We start from the raw sequence: 22,289 nt of genomic DNA on the forward strand, positions 1-22,289 counted from the left end.
AGCAAATAATAATAATTTGAAGGTTCAAATGAAAGTGTTTCCCTCTCAAATGAGCAGCTCCTTCAGCTGCATCCGACAGTGAAGTCATAATTCTAGCCTGCTGTGTTGGAAATAGTGGTATAAGCACCAATTCCTTATTACATCTTCCCTGCAACGCTGAGTAGAAGGGAAACCCTATCTCTAAAATGGTAAGTGCTGGGTCATCTCTATCACAGTCTATTATCTCAACATTTCCTAACCCAATCCTACCGTGTCGCTGCATTATTTGGGTACACACAGAATCTAATATCCCCCTTCCTTAAAGTCTGACTAAGCTTTTAGTACCATGAGCTCTGAGATTTTCTGTCATCGTCACGGCCCACTGAATATAGTGGCTGTCCAGCTCACATCCACCATCCCTTTAGGTTTTTTTTTTACTTAATTGGCAAGAATTCTATATCCAGAAACAGACTCTAGACTTCCCTGTCTTATTTACTCCGCTTACGAGTCAAAGCAAGCGTCTGATTTATTCTGTGCCTTTGAAGGTCGTTGTTTCTGAAAATCAGTTATTATTGTGATTTCCTTAATGGTCAATGGCAACAATTCCACTAAAATGTGACTCTAGTTGCATGCTGTGGCAGGCTTAAATTGCATGTCATTCTGCACAGTACCTTCTTATTTTACTGAGGGTTAACTTGATGTGAGGGAACTTCTCCTTGAAGGTCTCATTCATGTCCTTTTTGAGATCTGATGGCTTCACATAGTCAATTACGGTAGTCTACAACAGATCAGTAGAAATGGATTAGTTATCGTAATCTCTAACAGATCACTCCAAAAAATCAAATGGCGACTTTGGGGAAATAATCTGAACTAGCAAAACAGAATTTGTGGTTGCTCTGTCAGAACAAGTGAACTGAAATCCAGAATGACAACTGCTCAGAGCAAACAACCACAAAAGTAAAAATACATGTTAAGATCATTTTTCAAATGACATGTGGAAAATGAGTTCCAAATATGTGGGTGGATGGAGCCCAGTTAATAAGTATTCTTGTTAGGACAAAGCAAAATCATTACAGTAATTGATTTAATGAACTTGAGTTTTGTGTGCATGGCTCTATTCAGTTCTGAAGCACACTGCTGATTTTCTTTCAAGTTTAACTATTTTGCCTCTTCAGAATTTGCACCAGAAGTGTCCTTTTTGAAGTCCCTCTGTTATACGTTTCTAATAAAATAGACAATTACATCCCATCTTTCTTTAAATATATACATAAGCCTAAATGGCAGGGAATTCAATGTAATACAAGGTTGTAGAACTTAGCTTAGAGTGCTAGTAAGCAGATAAAAGCAATGTTTAGTCTATCTGAATAATTTTAAGAATATCTCTGTGACAGCTTCTTTTTGGTGAGATCTCCTCTCCTTTTTGTTATTAAAGGAGTTCTGCTGTAACCAAGCAGTGAGAGATTCTCCCTATGTGACAGAAAAGTGAAGTTCTGGAACAGCCTTCCAAGAGGAGCAGTGGGGGCAAAAGACATATCTGGCTTCAAGACTAAGCTTGATAAGTTTATGGAGGGGATGGTATGATGGAATAGCCTAATTTTGGCAATTAATTGATCTTTGGCTATTTAGCAGTAAATATGCCTGATGGCCTGTGATGGGATGTTAGATGGGGTGGGATCTGAGTTACTACAGAGAATTCTTTCCTGGGTATCTGGCTGGTGAGTTTTTGCCCACATGCTCAGGGTTTAGCTGATCGCCATATTTGGGGTCGGGAAGGAATTTTCCTCCAGAGCAGATTGGCAGAGGCCCTGGGTTTTTTTCACCTTCTTCTGCAGCGTGGGGCACTGGTCACTTGCTGGAGGATTCTCTACACCTTGAAGTCTTTAAACCACGATTTGAGGACTTCAATAGCTCAGACATAGGTCAGGGGTTTGTTCCAGGAGTGGGTGGGTGAGATTCTGTGGCCTGCGTTGTGCAGGAGGTCAGACTAGATGATCATAATGGTCTCTTCTGACCTTAAAGTCTATGAGTCTATGATTCTAAAAGAACTCTTGACTATTGAGGGGGATGCCAGAGTGTAATCTGTTATCTAGAAAACTGCCTCTCTTGCCCCCCTGTCTTTAAGATCTTCCCAAATTCCTCTGTCACTACTTTGTTGGCCAAATCAGTAATGCTCAAACATTCATGTGGGAAAAGTACAGAGATTTCCTGATTTTTTTTTTTTTTTTTTTTTTTAATTAAACTGTTTTCACTTGAATAATGGACATGATTGAGAGAAACTCTAACTCACTGAATTACGGGGCAATGAATGGCTGGTCCTGATCTGCCAGACTTCTTCTTTGCTCTCAAAGTCTAGTACAGAAACGTATAAAAATACAAAACATACAATCCAGGGCATGCATCTGTTGTGAGAAAACTGTATTGAGCGCTACAGGTACTTGGCCTCCTGCCTGATCACCCCACCACGGTATGTGGGTATATCACTTATGTAGATGGCTCAGGCGGCGCCTCATGATCTCAGACACCATCCAATGGTCCAGGGACATCTACACCAAACACATCACCGACCACCGACAGTACCAGGAGGCGTGAGCCAGAACAACATGGTGCATCGACTACAAGAAAGGGAGCGAGAGACTTTTTCCTTTGGACCATATGAACTGGAACCATAAACTCACTGAACGCTAAATCTCGCCAAATGAGGGTCAATCCATACTCATCATCGTATCCACTCATTATACTCCACACCTGAACATAGCCATTATATGAGCAACATACCCTCCTATCTCAATGTCTGGGCTTTAACCTGTTAACCTTTTTACCCAAAATCGGGGATATTGCAGGTATGTATTCCTTATGCCATCCAATTTTAAACCGAACTCTGCACCCCTTGATAATCTGTACGTTATTCCCTGATAACCAGAAACTTCCACGCTTAAACTCTGTATTGTTCACTTTTTTTAAACATCATCTTAATACAATTTTTATTCCACATAGTGTGTCCTGTCTGCCTCCCAATCAAGCCAATGATAACATATCTTTTCTGATTCCTGTTTTGTTATAAAATGGATTAATCTTTGGCTTCCTCCCCAGACAATGCTAGGGGGGGCAAAGATGCACCACTGGCAGGCACAATTGGTAAACCTGTTTTGGTTCTCACAGCCCATGAGGATTATTTAAAAGATTAAGCCTACCAATATTATATCCTTATGGAAGCCTACGCCACCTGAAGAGGAGTATAAATTTGGGTTATTTTCAGATAACGAACAAGTGGTATGGAGGAAAATGTAATTATCCTTTTATTTCTAATCAGCTATTCATATAGAAGGCAACATGACAATCCTAGAAAAAGCCCTGTATGCCCTTCTGTTCTCACTACACTTTCTAAGGGTATGCCTTCGCTGCCTGCCAATCTGGCGGGTAGTGATCGATCCAGCGGGGATAGATTTATCGCGTCTAGACTAGACGCGATAAATCGATCCCCGAGTGCTCTTCCATCGACTCCTGTATTCCAGCGCTGCGAGAGGCACAGGAAGAGTGGATGGGGGACCGGCAGCAGTTGACTCACCGCAGTGGAGACATCATGGTAAGTCGATCTAAGTACGTCGACTTCAGCTACGTTATTCAAATTTGAAGTTGCGTAACTTAGATCGATTTCCCCCCCCCCCTCAGTGTAGACCAGGGCTAAAGGAGAAAGCAGAGGAGTAAGTAGTAATCTTTCCTGCCTTTGTTTAGAAGCCATAAAGGATGAATAAGGTATAGCTATCGGAGGGAACTAAAAAGAAAAAGCGCATTGAGAAGTCTTCCAATTAAACCTCTCCCCCTCTCCACCCATAAACACCCCCTCCACACATTCTCCCGTAAATTCCCGCCACTGGCAGTATTCTGGAAGATGAGTTACTGTAGTGAAGCTAAGCAACTGATTATGCATTCTTTGTGCAAACCCTTACAGATGGGCTGGCGTTAGTGCATTTGAAATGGTAGCTATTTACCCTGGCAGGCAATCGTCTATTCAGCTAGACAGAGCAAGCACAACAGAAACCTGCGATTACCTTGAGAACCATGCACACATTCATTCCAGGATGCATGCTCGTTTGGCACGTTAAGCCAATCTTGAGTTTTTCTGCATGCCCAACAAATGAGACAAGTTACTAGGGAGGTTCTAGGCCAACCCGCAGCTTTAGCATCTAACCAAGTTGCCAGCAAGATAGATCCAAAGAAACAAATCAAATAAATCTTCTCTGTCTATCCCTGCCCTCTTTGTGTACATACTGTAGTTTAATTCTGGGACACCAGAGATTAAACAGCTCATTGCTTGAAAAGTTACTGCCTGAATTGTATGCCAGGTTTGCAAAGTTGCCTCATATGTACCGTAAGGCATCTGCTATGCTGACCTTCCATAAAGTTCTCAGATGTGTAATGTGCTGGCCTAGCTGGGAACATGCCCATTCTACTGTAAGGTGAGAAAACACCATTATTATTATCTAGTCTGACCTCCTGCATAGAATATCACCAAGTGATTCTTGCATCAAGCCCCTAACTTGTTTGAGCTATAGCAGATCTTTTAGAAAGACATCAAAATCTTGCTTTTAAAGACTTCAAGTAACAGAATACACCACACCCCTAGTAAGTTGATCCAAAAACTAACTGCACGCACTGTTTAAAAACGTGCATCTTATTTCTTATCTGAATTTGTCTACCTTCAGCTTCTGGCTATTTACTTTTGTTATACCTGTACCTAACCTCAGCAGAGGCTGATCCTGCTCAGAAAGGGTTAGGCAGAATTTACTTATTTTCTGAGGCAGGCAGTTCCTTGCCTTGCCTGGATAAAAGTGAGGTGGGAGTAGCACTACAAAGAGGGGAGAGAAATCCTAGAGGCAGCCAAGTCAGGGGAGAAGGTCTGAACTGAATTTTCTTATTGCTTTTTGTTAATAAAGTCAGTAGAGAGTGGAGTTTTGGACTCTGCACAGTATGCAGCCTTTGTTTTAGAACCGGTTGGAGGGCACCCACTCACCAGAACCTTCTTTTATAAGCCTTATCTGCTATGCCCCAAAGACACACTTATTTTCTATATGGCATACTTTATACAAAGAAAACAAACCCAAATACAACATAATACTTGACAATTATCCAACATCTTTCATGTGATCTCAATGGGAGTCCTTCCACAGACATTTGGATCAGGCCCAAACTGCTTAAAGAATTGTAACCCACAACCATTTGAGGTAGATATTATACCCATTTTACAGGCAGGGAAAATTAGGTAGAGAGCGCAAGTAACTTGTGTGTGGTTACTCAGCAAGTCAGGAGTAGGACAGGCGATAGAGCCCAGAATTCCTGATGCCCATTTCTTTGCTTTAACCATGAGAGTTGATAGTCGAAAATAACATAGCTCAGCACTAATTAATAATATACTTGGGTTGAGGTCAGGATTTCCCAACCCTCTTCACTAAGGGGTTTAGGATTGACTGAAGCAGAACAGCTAATGGGGGACAATATTTTTAGCAGGTTGTCCCAACTTCTGCAGCTCCTCCTCTTGCATCCTGCTAAACTCTTGTGTACTCATTGTGGAATTCTGCCCTATGGACATCAAATAGCTTATGTGGCTCTGACTGTGACACTCACACAGGTGACTTGAGAATTTTAAATGTGGTCATAGAGATTCCTTTCATTACTACTATAAAGGAATCACTGTAAAAACCAGTCTGCATAACTCATACAGTGGCTTACTGCAAGGGTAAAGAAACATTGGTGACCCTGCATAAATGAGGAGTTCAGCCAGGAAACATGACCTGCAGAATGTCATGATTGTTAATCTCTCTCCTCTTTAAACAGTTGAATGATTATGTTAATTACTACTGTGTTTTAGGCTATTTTAAGGAATCCTGAAAAGGAGATCTTGTGTTCTATCACAAAGGTGCATGCCTTTCAGTGGCTTGGGACAGTTGTACATTCTGAATTTGCCTCTGTCCACAGTCATAGTAAATGACCATTAGCAAAAATCAAAGGTTGAGGAGAAGGAAAGCTACAGAAAATGTTATTTCGTGCAGCAGGAAACCAACCTGGAGGCTTTGTTGCAACTCATTACCAAGCATCTGATCTGCATTACATCAGAGCTCTGATAGTTTTAGCAGTATACCATTTGAGCTGTTTTTACCATAATTCTCCGCCACCCTCCAAGTGATCTTTTCGGACATGTTTACAGCAGATTATTGCGGTATGGTCTACGATCATGCTACTTGAACTAGACTCAAGTGTCACTCTACAATAACTAAGGCTGTGAGTCTTTCACAGAGGTCACAGAAATCATGTATTCTGGGACTTTCCAGACTTCTGCAGCGGCTGATGCAGTTGACCGCATGGCAACCTGAGCAGCTGGGGTGGCCCTGGGGCCAGCCGCTGCTCAGGCAGCCCCAGGCAGCTGGCCCCAGGTGCTGCCCTGGAGCAGAGGTCCGGGAGCGGCAGGGGGGCCCTGGGCACTCCCCTGCCTCCCTCAGGAGCAGCAGCGTCCACTGGAGCGGCCCCCCCAGAGCAGCAGCAGCATCCACTAGAGCGCACCCCGCCACAAGCACCTAAGATTTAGTTCGGGGTATTTACAGTACAAGTCATGGACAGGTCATGGGCCGTGACTTTTTGTTTATTGCCTGTGACATGTTCATGACTCTTACTAAAAATACCCATGACTAAATCGTAGCCTTAATAATAAGGGATAGCAATCTTTTTTCTAACTCAAATCCTGACACTTGTTCTGGAAACTTAGTATAGCAGCACTGTCCAAAATTGAGGGCCATGCTGCTAACTTTCTAGGACTAAGGGCTGCGCATAATTTGCTTAGAACAGTAGATTTTAGTTGCTCCCAACTTGTGTGTGTGTGTGGCTCATGGGGACTCCAGACCCCATCATGACTGCTCAGGTTCAGATGGAGCACTGCTTGCTTGAACCCAGAGATTCTGTGGACCTCCGTACCCCCTATTAAATTAAGAGGGTAGCACAGGGCCAAATTTTCCTCAAAAGTTCTATTTTGTCTGTGGCCACCTCTGCAGAACAGAACTGTATTGACCAATAATACACTCTGCTGTTTTGACTCCAGTTGCTGAGGAGCAGGTTGCCAATAATCATTTAACTTTCATTTTTTAATTGCCAAAATGAAGTACTCAAGGATAGATGGGTAACTACTAAGCTTTAGAATTGGAAACAGAAAAAACACCTTATACCATCAAATGAGACTTACCAATCTTGCTCAATCAATAAGAAAAAGCCCAGAAAATTGTTGCTTCAAGCTGGACACTAGTTCTCTCAATTTGTTAGGTTAGATAGCTAGCATGGCACTAACTACCCTTCAGAATTATAATTGCAGAACTCCTTCTCGGCCACCGCTTCAGATCTAGAGGGACTCTGCACTCGGGGGATTTAGCCCCAGGGGAGAGTAGACAGCAATACAGCTACATCCATATCCCAGCAGTTCTGCCAGAGAAGGCCAGCCATAAACCATGGCTGGGCTACACAGGAGTCTGCTGATGGGAACTTCTGAGAGAGACGCTAAATAGCATTCCCAACTTCCCCCCAACCCGCAATTCAGCTGGACTGTCCACCATTGGGACCTTACTGTCTGGGTTCTGCTGCAAGAACGAAAGGATGGAAAATGCAATTTTAAAGTATAGACTAAGATCCTGATTACCAAAGAACACGCTCCTGGTAAGCTACTTATTTGACACTGCTCCAGTGGTGCAGTGAGAATTTTCAAGGTACAGGAGTTTAAGGCCCATCTAACGAAAGATATGTGTTTAGATCAGCAGTTCTCAAACAATGGGGTGTGCCTCCAAAGGGAGGCAAGGGAATGTGTCAAGGGAGGCGCGCTCGCGAGCTGTGCGCTTTCACCTTATTTATTTATTTAAATTGCTCTGACTGTCAGCCCCGGGTGGCTGGGGATCGTGCAGAAGGGCTGAGCGTACCTAGGAAGTGAGGGGAGTGGATAAGGGGACAGCCGGAGCCCTGCTGCCTGGGTTTTTCTCCCCTACCCAATCCCTCACCAGGAGGCAGCTTGGGTTCTCAGGCTCTCCTTCCCCCCCCCACTCAGTCCCTGACCCTGGGCTCAGGCTCTCCTTCCTCCCTACCCAGATCCCTCACCAGGAGGCGGCGGTGGGGCTCCAACAGTCAGCCCCAGGGTGGCAGCAGCAGCAACGCACAAGTAAGGGTGGTGGTAAGTCTGCTGTGAAAAGAATTACTTGGGTGCTGCTGCTGACATGGTGCTGCCTTCAGAGCTGGGCCCCTGGCCAGCAGCCGCTGCTCTCCACTCTGGCTGGGCAGTATTTGTGTGTGGAGGCGTGCAGGCTACAGACACGCAGAAGGGGGCGTGATTCAATAAGTGTGAGAACCACTGGCTTAGACAGTCAATAGTTTTAGAGGCAAAATCCTGACACACAATAGTAACAGAGGCCATACAGCTGAATACTGGAGAGGGAGAGGAATTATTTAAGCTCAGTACCAATGTGGACACAAGAACAAATGGATATAAACTGGCCATCGGGAAGTTTAGACTTGAAATTAGACGACCGTTTCTAACCATCAGAGGAGTGAAGTTTTGGAATAGCCTTCCAAGGGAAGCAGTGGGGGCAAAAGACCTATCTGGCTTCCAGATTAAACTCGCTAAGTTTATGGAGGAGATGGGATGATGGGATAACATGATTTTGGCAATTAATTGATCTTTAACTATTCATGGTAAATAGGCCCAATGGCCTGTGATGGGATGTTAGATGGGGTGGGATCTGAGTTACTACAGAGAATTCTTTCCTGGGTATCTGGCTGGTGAATCTTGCCCATATGCTCAGGGTTCAGCTGATCGCCATATTTGGGGTCGGGAAGGAATTTTCCTCCAGGGCAGATTGGAAGAGGCCCTGGGGGTTTTTTGCCTTCCTCTGTAGCATGGGGCACGGGTCACTTGCTGGAGGATTCTCTGCACCTTGAAGTCTTTAAACCATGGTTTGAGGATTTCAATAGCTCAGACATAGGTGAGAGGTTTATTGCAGGAGTTGGTGGGTGAGATTCTGTGGCCTGCGTTGCGCAGGAGGTCAGACTAGATGATCATAATGGTCCTTTCTGACCTTAATATCTATGAATCAGAAGAAGGTTGTAGGGAACACAGTGGGGAACGGTAGCAATGGGTAAAAGAGGAAAGAAAGGATGCCAAAAGGAAGAAGTTGAATTTTCTGCAGTTTCAAATATATGTGGTGGGAGGCAGCTAGACACATTTCTCAGAGAACTTTTTCGAAACACAGCCAATCTTAAATGCCTGAAGTTTCACCATACCTCTGATCCAGGCTCTGCCTGGGCTAGGATTCTGATCAATGCTGATGTTCCAGCACATTTCCCCAGAACAGGATAGATAGCTCTTCAAAGCAAAACACTGCTGTACTATGTAGATTGTGTTGCTATCTAATATCAAGGCATCCTCTTCTTCTTTCTTTCTACTTCCCTATTCAGGATCAGCGAGTTTTATAGCCTTCTTCCAAAACTCATGATAGTAGGCCAGGCGTTTGTGCTGACTGGTCTCTCCAAGGTCCACTGATATTGATTCCATATACCAAGTTTTTGGTCTTCCCATGTGGTTGTCTTCTGTCCACAATCATTTCACGAGCCATCCTAGCATCATAACTCTTGGGTCTCTGCTGGACATGTCCATACGAACATAGCCTTGCCTCTCTTAACTTGTCTTCAGCTGGGGCAACCTGTATTAGGCCCCTCATTTCATTTTCTCCCATGGGGTGTCAAACCATCTGACCAACTCAACATCTTCATTTCCGTTGTGGAGAGCATAATAATTTCCTTCTTTGTGACTGGTCAAGTCTTTGTTCTGTACATTAAGATGGGTCGAATTACAGTTTTATACACTATTTTTTTTTAATCTTTATTGGCATCTTTTTGTCACAGAAACTGGGGTCAGCTCCCACCATTTGCATCAAGCAGCTGTAGTACAAGGCCAGGCATCACTCATGAGGACATCATCATCAGCAACCACTGATCCTAGGTATTTAAATTGTTTTCCTATTCTAAGCTCTCACCATAAAGAATATCACAGGCAGAGTTCTTCTCCCTCAGTTTTCAGAGCCTCAGTCTTACAACATTCACTCTAAGCCAGTGGTTTTCAAGCTGTGGGTTGGGACCCCAAAGTGGGTCACGAGTTCATTTTAATGGGATTGCCAGGGCCAGCATTAGACTCACGGGGGCTCAGGGCATAAAGCTGAACCCCAAGTCCCACCACACAGGGCTGAAGCCCAAGCCCTGCTATGCAGGACTGAAGCCGAAGCCCTGGGCAGTGGGACTCGGGCTTCAGCCCTGGGTGGCGAGGCTTGGGCTTTCTGCTTTGAGCCCCAGCAAGTCTAATGCCAGCCCTACCGAAGCCTGAGCCACACTGCAAGGGGATGAAGCCAAAGACCAAGCAACTTAGCTTTGTGGGGCCCTGTGTGGCTTGGGGTTGTGTAGTCATTTTTGTTTTTTGAAGGGGTCGCAGTGCAATAAAGTTTGAGAACAGCTGCTCTAAGCCCATCCGGCTCAAAAGTATGTTGCCAGTTCAAAGTTGTCAATCTTCCACACACATCATTAAGTCATCAGTGAAAACCTATTCCAAGGCTTCTCCCTTCATAAATTCTCACTTCCGTGACAACCGCAATCAAAAAGTGGCTCAACGCTGATTGCTGATGTAGGCCAACATTTACTGAAATGTCTCTGCTATATATATATATTTAGTTTTGACCACGGTAGTCACACCATCATATATATCCTGGGTAAGATGAACATATCTTTCTGGCGCACCACAAATGCCACCAAACTAGTTCTCTTGGTAAATGATCATATGCCTTCTCCAGGTCCACAAAGACCAAGAGCTGTCTTTTCGCTCCAAACATTTCCATGAGGATTTGTAGCACAAATATGGCCTCCACTGTGCTTCTTCCTCGCATGCATCCATACGCACATTTCCAAATTTCAACCATTCTACACAGATCCTTTTCAGTAATCTTCTCCCACGCTTTTATAGCATGTGACGTCAGCTTAATTGGGTGATAATCAGCATACAGAGTAATATCTCCTTTATGTTTAAAAATAGGCACAATAAAGCTTTTACACCATCCATCTAGCATTTTCCCTTTCTTAAGGCTATCGAGGCATCCTCAGAATCAAATTTCCAACACAGTCAGCTATATTAACAGAGCATTGTGAACTACCAGACTGTCTCCAAATTGCCCTCCCATTTGTAATTTCTGCAATAGTGGTCTGTCTCCTGTTCCATGCATTTGTACAAATCCAACTTCATTTATTGGATTTTAAGCTATTTTTCACATCTTTTTACCATATCACTTGGTTTGGCTATACGGACTATACTATGAATTATACAGAGAGCTAATTAAATGGGTATCATTTTCCCAGCTTCATTGTACAAAGAAGTGAAAAAGCATTTGTTATTTATATACACTCTTTCGGAAATCTCCAGACAAAACAGCATCTTAATCTACAATAGGTGACAGATACTTGGACGCTATGATGAATGTATGGCCCCATGCCTGTACTGTGCACACTTTTTTTTGCAGAAGAGGCAGTTTGGGAGGTGAGAGGTTATGTCACTCATGACCATTTTCAAACAGCTTGCCTGCAGGGAAGTTGTACATAGCTTTATAAAGATGAGGGGGGAAGGGAGGAGATTGAATAACCAGTAAGATAAAAGAACATGTAAGTAAATATCACTTTGGCATGCTACTAGGACCAGAAAGGACATGAGAAATGAACCAAGTCTTGGGTGCTTAGAGCAACTTTCTGAGATGAGCGGGGGGAGAAAAAGTGAGTACATTCAAAGATCTAAGATAGCTATCACAAATGAGATATTGCAGCCCTCTAATGAATCTACTTCACAATGAACAGGTGCAGTTTTCCTCTGTTCAAGACACTTCATCCATTTCTAAAACATGGCAGCAAATCCCCCAATACGCTGTAGGGGGAAAAATAGTCAAGTAACTATCCCCTAGTCTGTACATCACTGTCTGGTTACACAAACGAACCATCTTAAATGACTTGTTATTTCAATCAGAAATTGGGCCTGTAGCACAGTGGATATATACATGTATGTGTAGGATGCATGTATACAGGAAATTCCTATTCAGATAGAGGCTTGAACTGATGGAGGACAGTGGGGATGTGTTCCCTCTATTAAAAGCCATTTTGAACACTTACTAGTTTAATAAATCTGAGGACAAGGCAGCACAAAATGCAGGTAGTTCTTGTTAGAAACTTATTACCATTCAAAGACCTGCCTACGAGTTAGTAAAATGTGTGCAATGTTTAAAACTAAGGGCCAGATTCTGCAATCCTTTCAGGCAAGTCATCCCCCTAAATCATGCCACATGGAGCGATGTTAATTTAATTCTATAAAATTAACACGTTTCCAGTGTAACATCCTGTTTACTGGCATTTTATAAAACACCATATTCCAGCATTAATTTTATATCTGTGTGCTCTCAGTGTGTGTATATTAAAAATATATACCAGGGTTCTGATTCCCAGATCTGGCTGAACGGCACCCAGTGTAGGGCCCAAAGTGACTGAATGCAATTTCTGCACTCCCCTGATATCTCAGACAACCAGGTGCCAGTTCAGTGCCTGGTGGAAAGCCCCTGTAGGCTGCTCTAACTTATGTCCATCTGCAATAGTGCCAAGGGACTGCTGTAGCAGCACAGGATCACTGGGATGGCCTTGTCCCATCCCTGACACCTCCCTGCTTCGCTGTCCCTGGCAGAGAGGGTATCTCAAAACAGATCCAGTATTTTCCCCACTAGATTTCACTAGCCACGAGGTGCGAGCCAAAATACCTCTCAAGCTCCTAGAGTGAAAATAGCAGGAAGTAAAGCAGAGGAGATTCTACATTTGTCCCTTCGAGGGACAGATCTGTCATCACAAAGGGAGCGGCAGAACTAAATCAAACCATTCTATGCAGTAGCTGCAAAACGTCTGGCAGTGAGGAGCAGACGTCACTTCTGACTGGAGCACACAACGTGTTAGTTTGAAGAAGTAATGGGTGGAAAGAGAACAGTTGTATCCTGTTTATCAAATAAAGACTGGTCGGGGAAAAAAGAAACTTTACACAGCATATGCTTAGCTGCTCGTGTACTAGTATCAAGACAACCTGTTTTGAGCTACGTCAATACTTGACCCAATAGCTTTCTGTTATGGATCAATTCTTCTGAGATTTCAAGCCATACAGCTCTATCCAAATACATAGTTATAAATGTAAACTTGCCTTTTTTGGGGGGAGTCTTAATTTTTTTCCTATTGTTTCACCTTCTTTGGATGCCCCGTGCATGGGCACACGCACTCTTGTGTAATGCACGTTGCAAGACTTCCCCCCCAATCAAAAGATGTGCACCAAATTCTAGGAAGGATAATGTAAACTTGATGCAATTAAAAAGAAACAGAAGGCTGCAGAACCATTTCTCTTCTCACATAAAATACTGAGATGGGCAGAATTATGAGCCTGAATTATTACAGCTTTGGACATCATGGAAAATATAAGGCTTATGCTAGTGATGGGACTTTCCTTCTTACTTTGAGACTACAAAGAGCAACCCATGCCAAAACAGAGAGCAGCCTATACAACACCGTCAAAGAATGTAAAAGAACCTGCTGGAAACCAGAGTTCTGCCCTAGCGATGACAGGAATAAAAAAACACAGCGCTGTTTGTGCAGCTTCATACAAAACTAAGAGCAACAGATATCACATTTACATGAGAAATAAGTGCCAAGGAGAGGAAATAAAAGTAACCCACTGAAAGACGGAGTAGAATAAATGCATTATTAACCGACAAGACTTACATCTAAAATATCCATGAAATTAAGCAGTAATAAAAGCTTTTACTTTTATAACACCCACATGGACCTACTTTTACATGTCCCTCGTCATTTAGAGCAAGGGATTCCAAAATGCTGCTGTTAGGAGGTATAAATGGTGTGTGATGATTTTAAGCAGGAGATTTCAAAGTCCTAACCACTAGGATCAAAATGTACCTACTAACTACTCTATTATCAAGTGTTACTCACCATATATGAAGGGAATATTAAAACCCGCTTGTGCTTGCCACATGGCCACTGAGGATCATCTAAAAGATTTGGGTCATAGTCAATATAGTCTCCCAGGTCACTGCCTATAAAGAACATATAAAAAAGTGATTGAACAATTAACTGCATCAAGAAATGTCTTAGACTTAACATATGCAGCAAGCAAGTTTTCAGTCAATGGACAAAATTACCTCTGTCTGGGACTTCTGAAGGAGCCTAAGGGAGATAGCGGCAACAAAATCCTGTTGAAATTGAATAATAGCTTGGTGCCTGCTTCTCTTAGGCCTTTGAAAATCATAAACTCTCTTGCTTGCCATTCCTTTTAAATACACAGAAGTGTGTGACAAACCCATGTATACATTAAAGCTGTGGTGAATGTAAAGTCCCCAAGCTCCAATGACAGTATAATTTGAAGAAAGATGTTGAACCTACCATTTATTAATATAATCTGTAGTTCTCCAAGCTCTGAATTCACAACTCTTTGTGAGTTTACATAGTGTAGCCATGAGTCATAAGTTTGCCATCTAAATGCTGATCTTCACATTACAGTATACACACCCCTCCATACTTAGATGAGAGGTACACGTGGTAAAACCAGATCAAGGACATGGGGAAGAGTTTCAAATTTTTTTAATCAGCAAGTGAATATGATAAAGCATCTGCCTTGATTTTTCTCCTATTAATACAGACCTTTTGAGTTGCTTCAGGTAAAATGTAAAGATACCCTAAACATATAGCTACTTTTGGGAGAGTGGGAGAAAAAAGGTGACATCGCCTTGTTTGTTCTGATATTGAAGATGCGGCCTTCATTATCCATAATGCAAAAAGCCACAAGTAAGATTTTTACAACTATGACTTTGATACCAACATCTGTTTCTTCCACAGTAATTTAGAGACAAAGTTGGCCCTTATGTATGATGATCAAAAAAAAAGACTGCCACTGAGAGAGTCCCAGTAAGTGAGAGTGGTGGGTGCGAAGATGGTAATGGGCTACATGCCACAGTAATATTGTTTGTTTGAGATTCTATGAACTTTAAACCAATTTGGCTAAGCAAAGTATGGGCAACTAGAGAAAGGTTTTTTCCACAATCTACATCACCCGTTACTTTGTTTGGAGACTGAATTTTGCTTCATTTTAAAAAAAAGAAAAGGCAAAAAAATTCCCCCCAGCAAACAACAGTGTTAAGAACTTCCTATAGCAAGTGTGAGAAGGGATATTAAAATAAATAACTCATATGAAGTTACCTGTGTCAATGCTCCCCTGCGTGCTGTTAGCTCTTGCCAAGGAAAGGCTACGATGGCTTGCATTGCGAAATTGGGAGAAGGAGGAGGTGGAGTCAATTGTGTTTCTCCGTGTTCCCAAGGCATTGGTTGGAAATAGAAACTGTGTGTAAGATACAGTCTAGACAGAAAGAGCCAGAATAGGCACATAGTTAATCACACAACTCAGCCTTAATAGGATCCAATTGATGTGATCGGGTTTGAAATTGGGGACGCCATGCAGTGTGGCTGGCATTTACCATCAAATTCCATTTTTTATGTTTCGGATTTTGAGTTAATCACAGATTAATACCAGCCACTTGTTTTCCTTTCAGTGTGATCAGTTCATCCACCCTGAAAAGCTTTTGCATACATGTTATGTCCTTTTTTAAAAAAAAGCAGGTATGTTATATTTACCAAATCCTAATGAAGGGCCTAATTCAAAGTCCGTTGAAGTCAGCTGAAGGATTACATTGACTTCAGTAGATTTTGGATAAGGCCTCACCTGCTTTTTTTTCCCCCTCCTAGGAAAGTTGTAGCAGATTTCCACAATTTCTTTCCTGAAATAGCATTCCTGTGTACAGGTTCTCCAGCACCGCTGGGACCAGAGTGAACTTGCTTGAGCAGTAGTATCAGTTGTTTCAGGATTAAATGCTTTTGAAGCTACTTTTCCTCCTAACATCTTGGTTAGCGTGGGAGATATTAAACACTGGTATGCTGCAGGTAATCTGTTGTTTATCAACGTGGAATAAAGATGAATGAAGGATTTGCAGTGAATAGTTTATTTGATTAATTTCCTTTTTTATCTACTTACGTATTTAACAGGACGCAGGTATTATTTTCTCAAATGTATAGAGCCCTACATGGATACAAAATTTGCATCCGTATTCAATCCACAAAAACAGTCCGCGGATGCAGATATCCACGGATATAAAGCAGATAGCCATGGATTTGAAGGGCTCTACAAATGTATTTGTTGTTCAAAATTAATCATGGAATAATTTCAAAAAATAATTTTTTGTTTATAAGCAGTTCATTGTGTGTATATCAAATTCAAAATGTGAGCAGTGTTTAGTTTTGATTATGCATATAGGTCACGGATTGTAAGATCTCTGGGGCAGGGACCATCTCTTTGCTATGTGTGTGTACAATGCCTAGCACAATGAGGCTGGGGCATCTAGGCCTTACCACAATACAAATCATAAATAAATAGCAAGGTATTGTTTCTGTTACTCCTTGGATGTGTATCAATTGAACTAGGTTTTCAGCACAAATACTTGCATTTGAGTCATATATTCTCTGTGCTTAAAAATTTGTTTCCCCAAAGTTTCAGAATTCTTTTTTTTTATTCAAGCAAATATTTGTGGATTTTTGAGGTATTCACACAGCACAGAAGTAAAGTTACGGCTATATTTTACGTATAAGATTCACTAAAATAAAAAAGGAAGCTGTAATGCTGTTTGTAATCGCCTAACACATGATTTTCTAACACCAGTCAATACACTGTGACGTGATCTGTTGAGGACAGAGCAGTGCTATTGGATTTACTAATAATTTGTAGCCCTAATTATGACCAGAGGATGATTTCTTCAGGAAAAAACTAGTTGGTTTGCACTGACAGCTTGCACACTTTTTTTTCTTCATTCATTTTATAATAATACAGTATGTACCGCATTGTACCCTATTCTTTTACATTATGTAGATTACAATGCAACATGTAATTTGAACTTGGCTTTGGTTATTTTACATTTTCATCATAAAATTAGATCTAATAAGCTAACATTCTTACCTTCCCATCAGCCCCTAGTTCCACACCTTCAAGACCAATTATCTCTTTTAAACACACTCCTCCAGTAGGCACACAACGTCCTTCTAATTTCATATCCCTGGAAAACAGAAGCCACTAATAAACACATTTTTCCTAAGATGGGAGCAGAAACACTGTCTATTGCTACCCTCCACCAAAGACAAATGAAATAAGATAATAAAATTAATAAAACATACACTACAGACAGTTCAGATCAGACAACTTCTACACACTGCACTATACTACTGAAAATACTTTATAGCTAAAAATTCTATAAAACTTTATAGTTTATGTTTTACCCATACAGAACAGAAACCAAACCAACCAACCCCGAGTGAGTCAAAGAAAGGTGGACCATGCTGGAATTGGGAATCATAACACATCTGTCTCATAACCAAAAGAAAAGGAAGAGGATAAAGTGTAGGGTAAGGAGATCCACAAATGACTGCTTCCCTGCAACTGCAGGATTTATCTTCTGGGATTTGCCCACCTGATCCCTACATAGGCCTGAAAACACGTCAGCACATATTTAAGTTCTCCGCTCTTGAGCCTGGGCTTAGCTTTAAAACACATGCTTAAATCTCATTAATTACAATGCAACTTTAAAATGTGCTTAACGTTAGGCACATGCTTAAGCATCTCTATTCAGGAAGGGTACTATAGGCCTCAGCTCAGTAAAGCACTTCAAGCACACGCCTAATTAGATTGGTTTCAATGAGACTACTCAAGTTAAGCATTAAGTCATGAGACTACTCAAGTTAAGTTCTTTGCTGTGTTGGGGCCTTAGCGGCCAAAACAACTGGAAAGTCTACATAGCGGTGTTAAAGATGAGACCCACTGTGAAGCATCTCACTGGACTTGGGACTAAAGGAATGGGGCCTTAGTTTGTGATGTTTCATATTCTGTACGGTTGAATCTTCAGGGAGTTTACCCTGTCCTGCTTCCTTCTGTCCACAATGCAAACTGTCATTCAATTTATTCTCCCCCAAAACTGGGGGGGGGGGGGGAAGGGGGGTAAGCGCTCCGTAAATTACAATAAACTTTTATTAACAGCAAAATGTATCCACCTTCTGGATAAAGTGTTTCTATAAAAAAGCAAGACTTTGTACTGGGTATTTAACCCGTTGTAAAAATGTAAATGTTTAAGTGAATGTAACTTAGTACAATGCTACATTCTCATTTTGTTACCTGATATTTTACTGCGCGATCAGAACAATTATATAAAAATAACATTCTAGCAGAAGCACCAGATTAAGTTCTGTGCACTTCGGAATAAGAGGCTTAAAGGAACACTTTCTATTAAAAGGAGAAAACGGTATGTGTTATCATTTTTATGGTATTTAAGACCCTACTGCATTAGTTCCCCAACATAAAAACTTTATTTTAAACAAATACATTTGAAATTAATATATGTTAAAAAATTCCCAAGATGCTAGATGAATTATTTGAAATAATATGAAAGTACTCTAGTCTTCTTCCTAAAAAGATTATGGAGACTATAGAGGAACTTATGTCATTCTGACTACAAAACAAACCCCAAGGAACAGTTTTTATTTAATGCAGTCAAAGGAACAAAACAAAGTTAGGTATCTTTGCTAACGTTCAGAAGGAGCAAGCCGGCATACTTTAAAGAATCAGCACAGCTGTCTTTCAGAAATGTAGCCCTGGAGACTTAAGAGGAACTGATTCTTCTGTCGGTGAGATCAGGGGCAGCTAACAAGAGTATAAACTATAATGTTTCCTAAACATTAGCTGAAGTTTAATGAGGAATGGTGTCTCAATCTTCTCTGGCACTTTTACTTTACTAAAATGAATGTACTTCCCTGGGGCCCTGCTACTACAGTGCATTTATTCCCATCCCATTTAAAATTAAGTACTGTTCTGAAAGTGTCACTTACACTTTTTCAGTCTTCTCCTTTCCCAAAGACGTATACTTTTAGGTAATATCTGCCTGCTCGCTTTGTAAGACATAGTGGTAAAATATTATTGTTTGGAACCCATCGCCCTTGGGCTAGAAAGAACTTAATTCCTTTTTCTGGAGAGGACTGGTCTAAAATATTGGGCATGTTCTTCTTTACATATAAATGAAGAGACCACTTTAGTGCAGGCACGTCCTTCTCCCATGTAATAAAGGACTGCGGAGAACAGTGCTTATTCAGAGCACGTAATTCTCTCAGTCTGCTACCCTCTACTATTGTTCTTTTGCCCATTACCAAGACCTAAAGCAATGCAAGTCTATGTGCGTGGGCAGGGCCGAATGGCAGAGGAGGCCCCAAGGACTCACATGGGTTAGCTATAGGCTCCCTGCTGAGCCAGACACACTTAAAAAAAACCCAACCAAACAACCTTTTTGGAGCCTAGGCAAAGTCATTCTGTGATTATTTTTTTTCTGGAACTATCAATGCAAGGCCAGACTACAGAAGTTCATTGTACTGGGATGCAGAGAACTAGGGAAGTGTGCAAGGAGTCTCTCCGCACTATAACTCAGCAATCCCACCATTCAGGAGAGCACAGTTAAACACCTGGGGATTACATCGCCTCACAGCAGGTAGAGGAGGAGCTGAAACATGGCTGTTTCTTCCTATACAGCTTGCTGAGTGGGCCAGTCACACCAGGGGAGATAGACTCCATGGTTCTTTAGGCACAGTCTCTACAGCAACCCTGTGTACCAGAGAGGGACTGTAACTGTTAAGGCTCTGTTCCTCACCAAGAGCCTCATGGGATGCCCCTTTACTTTGCTCAGTGGCAAACTGCCACTGTTTGGCCCCCCAGAAAATCTTATATATATTATTTCTAAGGCTCCAAATTCTGTGTTTTTATTATTTATATTGTGGTAGCGCTATTGAAATGACTGGGGCCTGGTCGGTCTAACCCACTTGTGAGCCTAACTGTGTGAAAGTGGATAAAAAAAGTATGAAGTGTCACAATAACCTATAACGATAAATGTGGCTGTGAAAAAAGTGCCACAGGAAGACAGACTGAATTAGTCCAAACAAAAAGGCTACTGATATAATTCAAGGATTGTATTAGGGTTATACCTGTAAACAAGAAAAGTGTTGGACCGGTAATCGATGAACCCAAACTGGTGTGTCGGAAATTAGTCCTAATTGCTAGACAAAATAATAAGAGTGGGCTATTCCACCCATCACTCCCTTTTGGGGACCTCAAAAAGAAACTTTGGGGGGTGGGGAAGAAAGCTGGTTACCCCGATGCTGGCTGACTGAAAGATCAAAGAACAGAAAGGAGCAACCTTCACCATCATTGCTGCCATCCCCCCCATATTTTCTGAGACCCTGGGATTTACCAGGATAGCATTTGGCTTTCACTGCCTGAACCTGAGAGAGATCTTGACCAGACCAGAGCAGAGAGGGTACCCAGATAACATTGCAGCTTCCATGGGCTCTGGCTAAATCCCAAACACCATCTGGGAGTGAGACTTTGTCACTGCCCCATTGTGTCCTTTACCTTTCCCACCTTATTGTTTCCCTTTCCTATCCCTCTTTCTTTTGCCTTCTGTTCTATAATGAGAGTCCGGCTTAGCCAGCTAAATCTGTATATTTTGCAACACTGCCATAAGCCTGTACTGAAGATGCAACTTAAACAGCCCGACACCAGTACAAGTTTGCCAGGTCTCAGAGTGGCTGATAAAACGATGTGCTATGCCTGTGTTTGTTTCAGCAGTGCAATTGCAAGTGAATGTCAACACCAGAAGCTGCATTTTCTATCTTTGCAATTTTTTTGTGTCTTCTTGGAAACAACAACAGCTCCAACCATTTCAACTGACTTCTTCTCTTTTTCCTCCTCAAAAGGACAGTTATCACTATCATTCATATCATCTAAGAGACTGTCAGAGAGGGGGGTTTCTTCTAAACACTCTCTCCAGTAAAAGGAAAGGGAAACAAGGGATGTTGTTAAAATAAAAATCTTACTTATTACCTTCCATGCCAAAGTGAGGGTCTCTTACATTACCTTAGTGGATAATGCTGCACTTAGGTCCTGATTCTCTTCATACGTTATTTTTTGTCTCCACTGACTTCCATGGAGTTACCCCAGATTTACATAAGAGTTCCAGGAAAATTAGGCCCCAAACATTTTATTTGTGCACTTTGTATCAGGAAATGCGGTGCTGGGTGGGTGCTATTTACCTACTGTATGTAAAAAATTAAATCTGAAGTTTTGACAGGGTTCAGAGTTCAACATGCTGGTTATTTGGGAGCTACAGTGAAAGTAGTGAAAATGTGCTATTTTCCCTCTCTGCATTTTACGGCAGTACCATGGCATTTTTCCTGGAACATCATTGTGTGACTTGTGATCCCATGGAAAAATTATTATAGGATAAGTACTGGCTTTGATTATTTCTGCCCTATATAGGAAAGAATAAACAATCAGAATAAACAAAAATCAGAGCAGAAACTCTTACCACATGCATTTTAAGCATGGATTAGCAGTCCATAAATCACACATTATTGGCTTCAGTAAAGAAACATTTCTTGAATGATTCTAAAATATATGCCTGGATGTGATCTATAAAACCCGCTGCAAGATTCCTGCTGTGCACTTGCTCTTTAAATGACACTGCTAGCTGAACATTTCAGTGAATTATTTAAAAGTCAATTAAATATTAACCTGACTCCCAGAAACCTAAAAAGAAAAAAAAGTCTATTTACAACAACAGGTGCCTGATAAGTGAATTTTATTTGGAAATGTAAACTCTTTGGGGGATATGGTTCGGAGTAAATATACTCGATGATCCCAGACCATTACAGATTAATTAAGACTAACCTGAAAACAACAGCACTTCAAATTCATGGGAATCCAAAGTAAAATATTGTTCTCATCCTTCACAGTGAAGAACTCCCATTTTATTGATTCTGTTGCAGGGATAAGGGTAATTACAGCTTTGGCAAGGAACAGATGCCAGACATACCAACAACAAGCCTTTCCTTGACATGCTGACTGAGTCTGCCCACCTAACTGGGCTCCAGTTTTTCACTTCCTAATTGCACTTATTACTGGAACAAGAACTATGGCTACAGTGTATTGACAGAGGAATCTGAGAAACTGGTACAAAGTCCCTTACAATTGTGTTGTGTACTCTCACTAAGCACATCAAGGACTCAGCATTTTCAGCTTCTGCCTTGATATTTTA

The 22,289-nt window shown here is 41.6% G+C and overlaps 2 protein-coding genes across 9 annotated transcripts in view; one reads left to right on the plus strand and one right to left on the minus strand.

Annotated features, from left to right (window-relative positions):
- The window catches only part of TMEM241 (transmembrane protein 241), a 199,768-nt gene that overhangs the window by 110,383 nt on the left and 67,096 nt on the right, over window positions 1-22,289 (plus strand). Inside the window, exon 15 of one of the 5 annotated variants that reach the window (XM_027819379.3) lies at window positions 17,448-18,456. The exons of the other annotated variants lie outside the window; for them this stretch is intronic. Within the exon in view, the coding sequence (XP_027675180.2) occupies window position 17,448 (1 nt within the window). The 3' untranslated portion in view covers window positions 17,449-18,456. Of the gene's footprint in view, window positions 1-17,447; window positions 18,457-22,289 lie in introns of those variants that run through there. 5 annotated transcript variants of the gene reach the window in all.
- Window positions 1-22,289, minus strand: part of CABLES1 (Cdk5 and Abl enzyme substrate 1) — a 111,421-nt gene that overhangs the window by 3,940 nt on the left and 85,192 nt on the right. For all 4 annotated transcript variants that reach the window (XM_037892748.2, XM_037892747.2, XM_037892749.2 and 1 more), the window contains 4 exons: window positions 17,123-17,219; window positions 15,319-15,475; window positions 14,056-14,159; window positions 651-757 (listed from right to left, as the gene is read on the minus strand). In XM_037892748.2, coding sequence (XP_037748676.1) covers window positions 651-757; window positions 14,056-14,159; window positions 15,319-15,475; window positions 17,123-17,219 — 465 coding nt within the window. The remainder of the gene's footprint in view (window positions 1-650; window positions 758-14,055; window positions 14,160-15,318; window positions 15,476-17,122; window positions 17,220-22,289) is intronic.

This window comes from Chelonia mydas, chromosome 2 (genome assembly GCF_015237465.2).
Source record: "Chelonia mydas isolate rCheMyd1 chromosome 2, rCheMyd1.pri.v2, whole genome shotgun sequence".
Lineage (NCBI taxonomy): Eukaryota > Metazoa > Chordata > Testudines > Cheloniidae > Chelonia > Chelonia mydas.